General features: G+C 39.4%; 1 protein-coding gene across 2 annotated transcripts; it reads right to left on the reverse strand.

Moving 5' to 3' along the window:
• Positions 1–260: 260 nt before the first annotated feature.
• Positions 261–6,061, reverse strand: LOC103388935 (homeodomain-interacting protein kinase 3-like). Of its 2 annotated transcripts, none has more exons than XM_008324155.3 (9): positions 4,494–6,061; positions 3,904–4,368; positions 3,192–3,373; positions 2,984–3,107; positions 2,857–2,904; positions 2,589–2,776; positions 2,183–2,512; positions 1,622–1,692; positions 261–1,478 (listed from the first exon to the last, which is right to left on the reverse strand). In XM_008324155.3, the coding sequence occupies exons 2-9, from the start codon at positions 4,318–4,320 to the stop codon at positions 1,021–1,023; spliced, it is 1,818 nt and encodes a 605-aa protein (XP_008322377.1). In that variant the 5' UTR covers positions 4,321–4,368; positions 4,494–6,061; the 3' UTR covers positions 261–1,020. The 2 variants fall into 2 exon arrangements, with proteins under 2 accessions (XP_008322377.1, XP_016893102.1); XM_017037613.2 differs by having other exon boundaries at positions 2,589–2,779.
• Positions 6,062–11,312: the final 5,251 nt, after the last annotated feature.

Consider the following 11,312-nt stretch of genomic DNA (forward strand, 5'->3'; position numbering starts at 1 on the left):
GAGCTGCCACAAGAGATTGGGTGTGTCATGTAAGATACAAAAAAAAAAAAAAAATCAACATAAAATTTTATAATTTTGAAAATATCCAAATATTTACAACTTCAGAGCACCTGTAAATGTTAGTCGTCTGTTGACGTGTTCAAGTCTCCCATTGGTTTGGACATGTATCATTAATAAAAATAAAACTCACCTTCCTTTAACTGTAACTAGTTGGCTCTAAAATTGAAATTGACTAGAAAAACTAACACAGATAAAGGAGATCCAGACAATAACGGATTTTATTGACTTCTTACAAACACTCAAAGTAAAAAATATTAAACTCCATCTTAAACGCTGCTACAACTTCTCGCAGACTTACAACACAATTTGTAAATCAGCAGGCACTGATCCTCAACTGACACCGCAATTTATTTTACATCACGATATCTTACAACAATAAATACAAGATGGATATTTTAAAGACGTTACGCTGTACATAACATAGATACGACAATTGTGTTTTTTCAGACAATAATACAGTACATAGACCAAATGAGACTGTCTATACAGACTGTTGGGCTTTTAATGACAAATGATAATGACAGTCATTGTTAATGTAGAAACATTGAAAATTGATTTGTAAACAGATTTCATCTTTAGTACCATACAAACTGCCAATATGGAGTTGAAGGGTGACTGCAGAATAACTGGTGGAAGATCAGTTCAAACAAAAGACACCAAAATCACCCACTATGAATTTACTAATGTTTAACACATGTTGATTTAAAACATTATTTAGCAAAAAATGTATTGATTCTGCACTTAGATTTAGTGTCTTGTCCAAAGAATGATAATTTTGGAATGCCTTGCATCGCCTTGTGCGTTTTAGAATTCTTCACGTAGGTACAATGAAAATATGAAAAATATGATTCCATAGTTATTATGGTGGTATAAAATGGCATCAGGTAATTGTCATTAATTGAGATTATTTACAAAAATTCAAACATATGTCATGGAATGCTAACATGATCCTAAATTGTATCAACTTGTCGTCTGATCTAATTGAGGTGGAGAAATCAAACCTTCCCTGGTTGAAGTAGACTGCTGAAAAACCTTCTTAAACCAGTCCAGAGCGTTTTGAGGCCATGTGTGAATGATGCCCGTGACTGCCCTGAATGCAACACCTAAAACGTCAGGAACCTGTAACACGCCATTTCGTAGACATTGAGGGAAGCTAACACCCCGATGGTTCTTTCGTCTTTTTTTGCTAGGTGTTGAAACGCCCTCACGGCTCCTGTAAGTTCTTCTCTGAAGATCAGCTCCATCAATCATGGATGAAGTCTGCTCTGGGTTAGCAACGGCTTCTGTTTGTGTGGCCGCATCTTTGACTTTGTTTTTTTTTAACATTCCTTCAGAGCCAGTTTCTTCTCTGGTGCGTTTCCTTTGCAGTTTAGCTTTGGATTCTTCTGCAGTGAATTTCTCTGAGATGTGATACAAACCTTTAAAAAATAATAACATCACTGAGGCTACACTGCCTGACAAGAGTAATAAATTAAGTTTGCCTTTGTGGTCGATATCCACTACCCTCTGAACCATTTTTGACCAACTCGTGTCTTGGTTGAGAGTAAAAAAAATAACATACCTTCTTTTGTTCTAACAAAATTGAGGTCCATCTTCTTTCTTTTAACGCCAATTAGGAAACTTGCTTGGCATCTAAAATACATCAAATACTACCTGAGTCTTTTTCCACATTTAACAGAATGTTAATGTCATGTTGTATTAGTTCTGTAACAAGAAGAAGGTTTTAGGACACTTTAACCTACACTAACCTGTGACCTACACCAGTGTTTCCCAAATTGTTTTTCTTCACAACCCAAGTCAATAGACATTATTCGTAAACTCCTGGGAATCATGATGCGAAACAACCCAAAAAAAAAACTCTTGTGACCCACTAGAGGGTCCGACCCAAACTTTGGGAAACAATGACCTACACCATAACTGTACACTACACCAAATTTCGTTCCCCGGACCAAAATTAGCAACAAATAGAGAATCGTGTTTACTAGATGGTTACTAGATAACCCCGGTGTTGGGTCAGTAGGGCCAATTTGTTTGAAGTTTATCGCTGACATTTTGGTATGTAGGCCACAGTCTCTGCAGTAGGTCGCATCACTGAACTAGCTAACGTGGCTGTTATCTTTACCTGTCTTCACCATGCAGTGCTTCACAACACTCCCTTTTCCTTTTGCGCTCATATCCCGTGTTTTCCCTCCATGTTTTCCCCCTGCGCCGTAGTGGGGGGCTCTGATTCTCACAAATGGACAGCTTGGACATGTCCAGTAAAGTATTTAGCACCAGAGGATGTTCTCTGTGTTTAGGCCAAGCCGGATCGACGCACAAGTTCAGCTCAGGAATGGCTGGAACATCCAGGTCTGTCAGCTGTGACTGCACTGTCTGATCTTTCACATCCCTGTTATCACCACTCTGACTCTGATCCCGACAGATTTCCATCAGTTCGAAGCAGACTTTGAGACTGGAGGAGAGAAAAAAATTGGTTTCAAGAAGTCCAACTGTGTCACCTGAGAGAATATTTTTTAACCTGTACTTACTAGAAGCTGTTTGGATAGCACCCTGCCAGACTGCTCATTGTGATGAAGGGATGCTGCAGCACCTGGCTTGGTGTTATCCGTTTACTCCAGTCCAAATTCAGCATCATTTTTATTAAATGCACAAAGTTCTCCTGGTCTTTAATTTCTGCAATGGTGTCCTCGGCTGATAAATGGAAGACTGGTTTGACCTGCTTTGGAAGATACATTAGTAAACTTCATAAAAGTCCCTCGGCTACAAATATCAACAGTTTGACAAAAAAAAACTCACTTTATTCAGGATGTCCAGGTGTTCACTGTGTCCGTAGTCATAGAGGCCCTAAAGAGAATTTCTGTTTTAGTGGTTATAAAAGTTGCCAATGACTATAATATTATTGTTATTATTATTAGATATCCACCAGGTGGTTTTCATATCTTTGTGGATCAAGGGCATGTCCCAGAAAAAGCTCTGCAGCAACACAGCCCAGAGACCACATGTCAATAGCTGGTGTCAGAGGAAGTCCTAAGATCACCTCTGGAGACCTTTTATACAGGAACAACAATAACTAAAATGGTCCTTTTTTTACCAATATTGGTATGTTGGCATTGCTACTTAATATTACTCACCTGTAATTGCACAGTGGTACAGATAGGCCACTCCTTATATTTGAGATGTGTTGAGCGAAGCCGAAATCAATCAGCTTGATCCTGAATGGCTGTTTTTTGGCGTCGACCATCATGATGTTGTCGGGCTTTAGATCCATATGAACCAGATCCAGGCTCCTCAGGAGTTGCAATGTAGTTGCCATCTTGTGGAAAGAAATTTTTAATGCATCTTTAATGTCTTTAATGCGTCACTAATATCAGACATGTTTTCTCTATAACACATTTCCTTTTTTCAGACTTACTTTAATCAACACTGACTACACTAATTTCTAGTACACCGTTAAGACTGATGCATCTTTGTGGCAGTAATGCTATTTTTTTTTATTTGAAGGTACTAAGGAAGCACTGAGGGACATCAGTGAATAGGAAAGAACACTGCTTGACTTGTAGGAAAGAACTACTTAGAACAGCTTGTAGAGAGTTAGCTACGGCAGACCTAGTAGCCAGCCCACAATACACCAGATAATTGTGTGTCATTGAACCAATCAGTGAATGTAATATACAGAAGACAAACTTTTTTTTAAATTAAGATATCTCTAGCCATTGATTCAGTCATCAACCAAAACTGTTTTGATTATTGTGTTACGTTTTTCTACTGTATATGATAGAAATAGCAAACTTTGACACAAAATTTGATATTGTCCATTTAAATCAACATGGTCTGGTACCTTACCTGATACAGAATCGGTCGTATTTCTTTCACAGAGAGCGAGTAGGAAGGTCTTTTGTCCAGGAAATCACTGAGACTCTGGTCCAGTATTTCGAACTCAATGCACAGATGCTGTCTGTCAATAAAAATATTGTCACAGCCTACAAAGTTGAACCTGTCTGAATCAAAAGACATCAGCCGTCGAAGGGTGTCCACCTCGTTCTGTGCGGCCGATGTAAACTCTGTGCTCTTAAATATCTTCACAGCGACCATTTCTTTAGTGGCCGTCTTCACACACTTGACCACTTGTCCATACGTTCCCTCACCCACGATGCACTCCAGAAGGTAGTCCGTGGTCGGCGAGGTGAGGCGATCGAGGACAATCTTCTGTGACTTTGGTACGTCTTGTTCGACTGAGCTGGAACATGGTGATATGCCCATCTGCTTTTCATTTCTGAGATGCTGGAGTCAACTCTGGGAAGGGACATCCTATAAGACCAAAGTAACAAGTCAGAAACTGTGTTCTGGGATTGAGGCTGCAATGCCAACGCCGCACAGTTGGACTAATGTTTTTCTATAAAGTCTAAGATTGTGACTGAGTCAAACCAACTCACCCTTTTGTCCATTGAAGCTGCAACAAGCCTTCAGTTTGTTGGGTGATGCTGCTTCACAGCATTCTGAATCCATATTGTTGTGGTACCAAGCTACGATATCAAGTTGAGGGTACGACATCCAGTGATGTCATTGGGAAGGAAAACCTTTAAAGTTCCGTGTGACATCACCGAGATCTCTTTGATGTTTCATTCTAAAGCCGTGTCTCATTGTTGATAGTGGGAAATGTAATTTTAGACAATAACTTTGATTTAGAATTATTTGTGAGATGTGAGGTGACATGGATTAAATACAAGAAGCAGCTAGATCGTTTTACATTGGCAGGGATCATACGTGTGTGTCTGTGTGTGTGTGTGTGTGTGTGTCTAAAAGAGACAACAGAAAAACCTCCATCTGTGTGAAACTTCCCAGCACCAGTGCTTTACTTTAGGTAGAGTCAGAAACAGATACAAATAAACGGTGAATGACTGAGCATTACATCAAACTAGTCCTCTCCTTCTGTAAAATAATGAAGAAAAAAAACTGCAGTTCTCCACCGATGACCCAACAAAGTTATCTGTGCGTCCTGAGATCTTCTCAGCTCTGCACTTACCAAACCCTCATTTATCACCTGGCCGCTGAAGAGCCTTCGTTGACTGATCGCACAAATTAGTGCCCACGCAAAGGGAGGAAGAAGGTTCTTCAGTATGAGCAGTAATCTGGACAGGTTAACTGTAGTCGAAAAGATATATGTGAAGAGTTGTGACCAGTGTTGGTGTTGAATCATGGAATCACTCAACATGACTACGATTGAAAGCAGTTGATTTAAGGCTATGTAACTGGAACAGTAGTTTTTTGCAGTACTGGGAAGACAATGGTGGAAGTGGTAAACTTTACCTCTAACTGCTGGACCAAGGTCAATAGTTCACCAAGTTGATTATAAGTTAGATGGAAACTTTGCTTTGCATTTTAATGACCTTATATTAAAGTTTGCAGGAATCTCTCAGTTTATGTGTGTTCTGCATTATCCTGGAGGTTGAAGTGGTTTTATTTAGGATGTTGCTAAGCTAAGCTAAGTTGTATCCTTCTGTGTGGATTTACAGCCTTATTTACTGTGAAAACACTGCAACATCCAGGTATTGTGTCACAGAATTACTCAGGAAAAAGCCATGTTTTGCTATTGAGCTCTTTTCTGGCAGGGATATTTAAACTTTTTTTAAAGGGTAAAGAGATTGCAGAATCATTAAAGTATATAGTGTAAAATACAGCTGCATAAAAGGGGGCGAGGAGTGACAACAAGAAGAATAAAACATTAGCAACATCTAGGTGAGAAGCAGATGATTCAGGTGAGCACGGTCTTCGTGGTTGGCATTTGAATTCACCTTTTAATTGGCTTTCCCACACTCTGGGATTCCACAGAGTCTGGACGATGATTATTTACAAAGATGTCGCTTGGAAAGATTATGATAAATCAATAACTTTGCAGCCTTTTTTCATGAGCTCCCTGGGGAGATTTCAGGCCCATGATAATCGATTCTAATGTCATTCTGGTGTGACAGCAAACACATGATACGGTAACATTAGGAGCAATCTTTGAACCCCGAGGTGAGGCAACTATGTTGAAGACTTTTGAAGTGTGGTTTTCCATTCCATACCTTCAGCATATCCAACCTGATTTATCGAGTTTATGTCAGACTTGACAAGTCAAGTTTTCAGATTTTTATTATGAAATGATGTGAGAGTTACCTGTTATTTGTCTGTTATGGACAAATCAAAGGAACGTCCAGGAGAGTCCAGAAAAGGGAACATGGATGTTTAACTACTGATAAAAGGGGTAGGCCCAAAGTTTCTCATTAAAAACAAAGTACTTTTTTTAATCCATTTAACAAACATTTATGTTTTTGTCATTCAAACTCTTAACTTAACGTCAATAATACTGCTAACACCATCTACTTCTACTAACCCAATAATCTACTAATCTCTAGTCTGTCTGTCCGTTCGTCCATCCATCCATCCATCCAACCATCCATCCAACCATCTATCCATCCATCCATCTATCCATCCATCATTCTTGATAGCACATACTCTCTATTGGAAATGCCATTGTTCCCTTTTTTAGATGAACCAATGCCCTAGTAACTGAGTTACTGAACCTGTAATTTCTAGGAGATAGAAGTTGTCCCAGATAAGTGCAGATAGAGACGGTCCAGAAGATGATTTTACCAGTAGATGGGGGTCATCATACAGAGAGACCACCTCTTCACTTCAATCCTAGTAAACAGGATTAGGATGGAGGTAGAGAGAGCTTAGAGAAAGAACAATCACAACAATCATGTTGTTTTTTAGTTCCTGTGAAGCTGGCTGTTAATTGTCACTGTATAAAGGTGGTGCATTGAGCCATGATAGGTTTCAGGAAAGATTGTGGTGATTGTGCAACAATTTATTTCCATTAAATGTAAATGAGGCTTTAGAAGTTCTTGATATGCAAATGTAAAACAAATGAGACCTGTCCAGGGTACAGTGTTCAGGTACAGACAATGAGTCATCAGGCAGAGCCATCAGCACCATAATGTCTGGGTTTGATGTGGAGTGGGTTGCAGTTTTGACCAGTAGATTTGCCAAACATTGCCGACCACTGTAGTTTAAAAATTATGTTTTAGTTTAAAATGAAGCCATTTACAATTCAATTATATTGGTGGTTTAATTTTTGAAGCTTCAAAACGTTGTGTGAAAAAAAAAAAAAAATTCCAGACAGGCTTTGTTCATAAATAATAATCTAATCCATCCAAATCCAAATAAAAAAAACAACATGGTCTTTTTATTATTATTATTTATTCTGGTCTTGGTTATTCTCATTACTTCACACTGACCTTTTGCGTAGAAGGTGAGTCAATTTTAAAATTCTTCATATACTGTAGTTCAGGGGTCACCAACCTTTTTAAAACTGAGAGCTACTTCATTTTACTACTTCATTCTCACTTAGTAATATGAAGAGCTACTTGTTTGATACAGACTTCCCAAACTACATAACAATAATCAGTTCTGGAACAGACAACAGCCACTCTTCTTACGAACATCATTGCACCCATTTGAATATCACTGTAAGTGTAACTAATTGAAAAAGCACAGTAACTTTTTTTCACCCTCTTGTTGACTTGTTTGATTTTTAGAACATACTCCACCAATAGGTCAGTGTTCCCCAAACTTCTTTTCTGCAGATGCATATTTTAAAAGTCACAAACATTTGCGACCGAAGTCAGTAGACATTATCTGTAATCTCCTGGGAAACATGATGCGAGATGACCCAAAAAAAATCTCTTGTGACCCACCTGAGGGTCGTCACCCAGTCTTTGGGAAACCACAGGCACCATGTCGGTGATCGCTGCTGTAGAGGTGAAACTTGTGTAACATTTCACTATACTGACTTTTTTCCTTTTTTTGGCAGACAGTCACAGAAATATATTATGTATTATTGAAAAAGACCTTCAGTAGGACAAGTTTGGTCTCATTTCCCCAGAATTTCAAGATAACTGAGATGAATTTACTACCACTGTTATCCCAGTTTTTAAAGGTTACCTTCTATTTGCTCTTCTCACTCAGACCCCCCTCCTTTTTTATATAAAGTTTTACAAACGGCCTTGCCCAGAGTGCAGAGAGTTGTGGCAACATTTCACTCTAACAGTTTATAAATTAAATAACTCCTTCCCTATAAAAGCAATTGTGGAGTTATTATCTTCTTAGGGTCCCATTTGTGTGGAGTGGCACTTAGGATCAGGACAGTCACGGGGACTAATCTCATATTTGGATTTCTTAGTCATCAGATTTACCACCGATGGCCGCTGTAATTGCCCCGCTGCTGTCGTTGTCTGTTTCAGCCGCTGTGATGATGACTGGGTCGTCCTGACCTCCCCATTGTAAGTGTTAGTGCGTGTGTGTTATAGTATTGGCAGCAGGCGGCTCATCAATGAGGTCACTATCGAGTGTGTGTGCGGCCTCGCCGTCAGTGTGTGAGGTCATTTAGCACATTCTCGGGGATTGCAGAGGCACCGTGTGGATGTTTGAGGAGAGCAGAGTGAATATGGATGAGATTGATGGACTGACAGGAAGAATTATTTTCTCCCAGCTCATCAATGTCGTCCAGTTAAAACCTTGTGATCTGATTATGTTTGTCCACTTAGCTGATGTCCTTCTCTGAGAGCGCACACGAAGCAGGCACACCTTACGGGACTTGCGCAATTAAGGTAGCAAAACGACTTCGGAAGCCTTCGGAAGGTTTATGTTTAAATATTTTGAACGACTTTGTAGAAACATTAAATATTAAAAAAACCTACTAAAATAAAACATGTTTCACTCAGTAGTGCTACACCATTTTTCCATGCTGGATATAAACAGCAGTATATAAACATTTGAATTGGTTCTAAATCCTTGACTAAATTTCATGGGTCCTTATGATGGAACAAAAAAACGGGGTGTCTTGAGATCTGGTGTCTTCTGGGATAAGAACATTTCGGCTCATGTTTCCTTTAACGTAATCTGTCTGTTTTTGATTGACAGCTACGGTCTGTGGTCAAATCCAACCTGATTCTCACGTCCCACTGAGGTCCAATTGTTAAAGTTCCCTCCAATTAAAAAGTCTCAACTACAGTCTAGCTTAGAAATGTATTTCTATACATAGCATAGCTAACTCTTTTACCACAAATAATAGTAACACGAGGGTAAACAAACAATTTGATTGGCTCGACTGAGTGAAGCTCTTGTCATATTAACCAGCAACTTCCGCTTTCTATAGCCACGACCATCATAAAAAATGTTCCAGGAAAATGATCTATTAGTTAATTAATCAGAGATTGATCACGGGTCTGGACAGAACCATCACTCAAGCATTTGGTGACGCCTGCTTTGTATAACTAGATAAATGTTGAATTTCACATGCAGATTTTCTTCAATGCTTGGTGCTGCCTACCCAGACTTAAATCTTTCAGAGGGCAGGACAGATGGTGGGTGTCAGACTAAATAAACACTGGGGCAAACCAGACTTATTTGTACAGTGTTAACTGTCTGACTGCCAGAGCTGATGCCACACCCCAGTGCCAGAAGCTCTCAGTGCCAGTTCTGACAAACTGAAGGGTTTACAGTCAGAGCATACAGCCCCGGACGAAAACACACGTCGGTGCACTCACCGAAAACACACACAATGAGAAAGGCTCATGTGGGTCCCAGCCAGTATTGATCGTCCAACATAGGATTATACAGTCTGGCTCTATAGGCTTAGCGGCATTTAATTCCCTCACAGAATAGATAGACTGACTTTGGCTCTATACATATCTGGATCAATGCAAATCTGCTTTTAGCCCAGTGGTTCAATTTTAAGCGAATTCCATTAGCCATAAGTAAAAGTTTTCTTGGGTAATGTGATTAGGAAGGAGGTGGAGGGAGCAGCCTTCTTCAATGGATCCAAGAAAGCGGTTAAACATTTAGGTTTTTTCCCTCTTCCTCTTTTCTTTACGTTCTTCCGTCTTGTTCTTTGTCTTGATGCAGCAGCAGCAGGACCTGCAGCTGGAGAAGAAGATGTGACGATAACGTGAAAAAATAGCGTGTGAAGCATAAACATACGGTGGATTGATGATTTTACAAGCAGCCACGTCCACGCCTTTAAATCTTTTAGTCCAACATTGTATTATTTTCTTTAATTATTCAGGAAATCTAGATTGTTTCTTCTTTTATCAAAGATTGCAAGAGGCACTGTCTCTGATCAAAACAGACGAGATGGATGTGTGTGTGTCAGCCATGATGACTCACTAACAACACAGAGGACAGTCTGTTCAATGTTGCTGTTTTTAGACCGATTCTGTTAAAATTACACATGAAAACAACTGGTCAAATGGCAGGGCTCTATTTAATCAACCTAAATTACAAGATGAGTATTTTATTAATTCCTTGGATAGTTTCATCAAATCTAGTGTCTTCGGAAAAACAAAAAACATATGCTAGCTAACTGTTAGCTATTTATGCTATACTTGCTACATACTTGTCAGCTGTACTACGGTTGTTTATTTAGTCTGGCATTATGTTTGAAAGAAGCAGTAATGATTTTTTTTTAATCTTTAATAATACCTACATTAAAATAATATTTCTTCCAGACTGTTTTATCCAAATGATGTCAAATTCAAGTTTTGGTCATTTCAAAACAGAAAATCCATGGTTTAACCTTAAAAAAAACCCTCAATAAAATGATGCAATCCTGTTATTTGAACAAACCAAAACTGATTATCTCTAATGCATTCGTTAAAAATGTAACAAACAACAACCAGGTCCACAAATTATTCTGAACATTCTTCCAAGCATCTTAATGCAACTGCCATTGTGCCTCAAAAACCATTGACAGCGCTCCCTACAGGCCTACAACAATAGCACTAATACTGGAACAACAGAGTGTAATTTCTCTTTACGTTCACTCTCGTCCCTAACTCGATTTTCCTTTTCTTTACAGTAATCTGTTTGGCTTTTTGGGGGCTGCAGGGCGGGTTTTCGCTGCCTGGTGCTGAGTGGCAGCTGCCTGTAAATAAACGAGCAGCGTCTTTGTTGTGTTGACGGGCGGGAAGGAAGGAGAGGTCAGTGTCTGTCAGTCATGGGCTTTGTGCAGCCGTCAGTCAGAGTGCTGGACACTGCCGGTTGTTCGGCTTCAGTCCTCGTATTAAAATTCTCTGCATTACAGGTGAACTGACTTCATGTCTCCATATGGTCCGTATTGATCAGCTGCCGCGGCGGTGACGCTGATTAACACTGTTATGCGGTGTCTCTCCTTTATGTTCTTGTTTGGGTGAAGGTGATTTATTCTGATG

The sequence above is a fragment of the Cynoglossus semilaevis genome, chromosome 13 (genome assembly GCF_000523025.1).
Source record: "Cynoglossus semilaevis isolate Cse_v1.0 chromosome 13, Cse_v1.0, whole genome shotgun sequence".
Taxonomy (NCBI): domain Eukaryota; kingdom Metazoa; phylum Chordata; class Actinopteri; order Pleuronectiformes; family Cynoglossidae; genus Cynoglossus; species Cynoglossus semilaevis.

What these genes read in the sequence shown, in the direction of transcription:
- LOC103388935 (XM_017037613.2), bottom strand. Translation starts at nt 4,320, where the DNA reads ATGGGCATATCACCATGTTCCAGCTCAGTCGAACAAGACGTACCAAAG. An exon ending in AAAGATATGAAAACCACCTG is followed by an intron (nt 2,905 to 2,983) that starts GTGGATATCTAA and finishes AATTCTCTTTAG; the next exon opens with GGCCTCTATGACTACGGACA. An exon ending in TTTTGTTAGAACAAAAGAAG is followed by an intron (nt 1,479 to 1,621) that starts GTATGTTATTTT and finishes TATTTTTTAAAG; the next exon opens with GTTTGTATCACATCTCAGAG.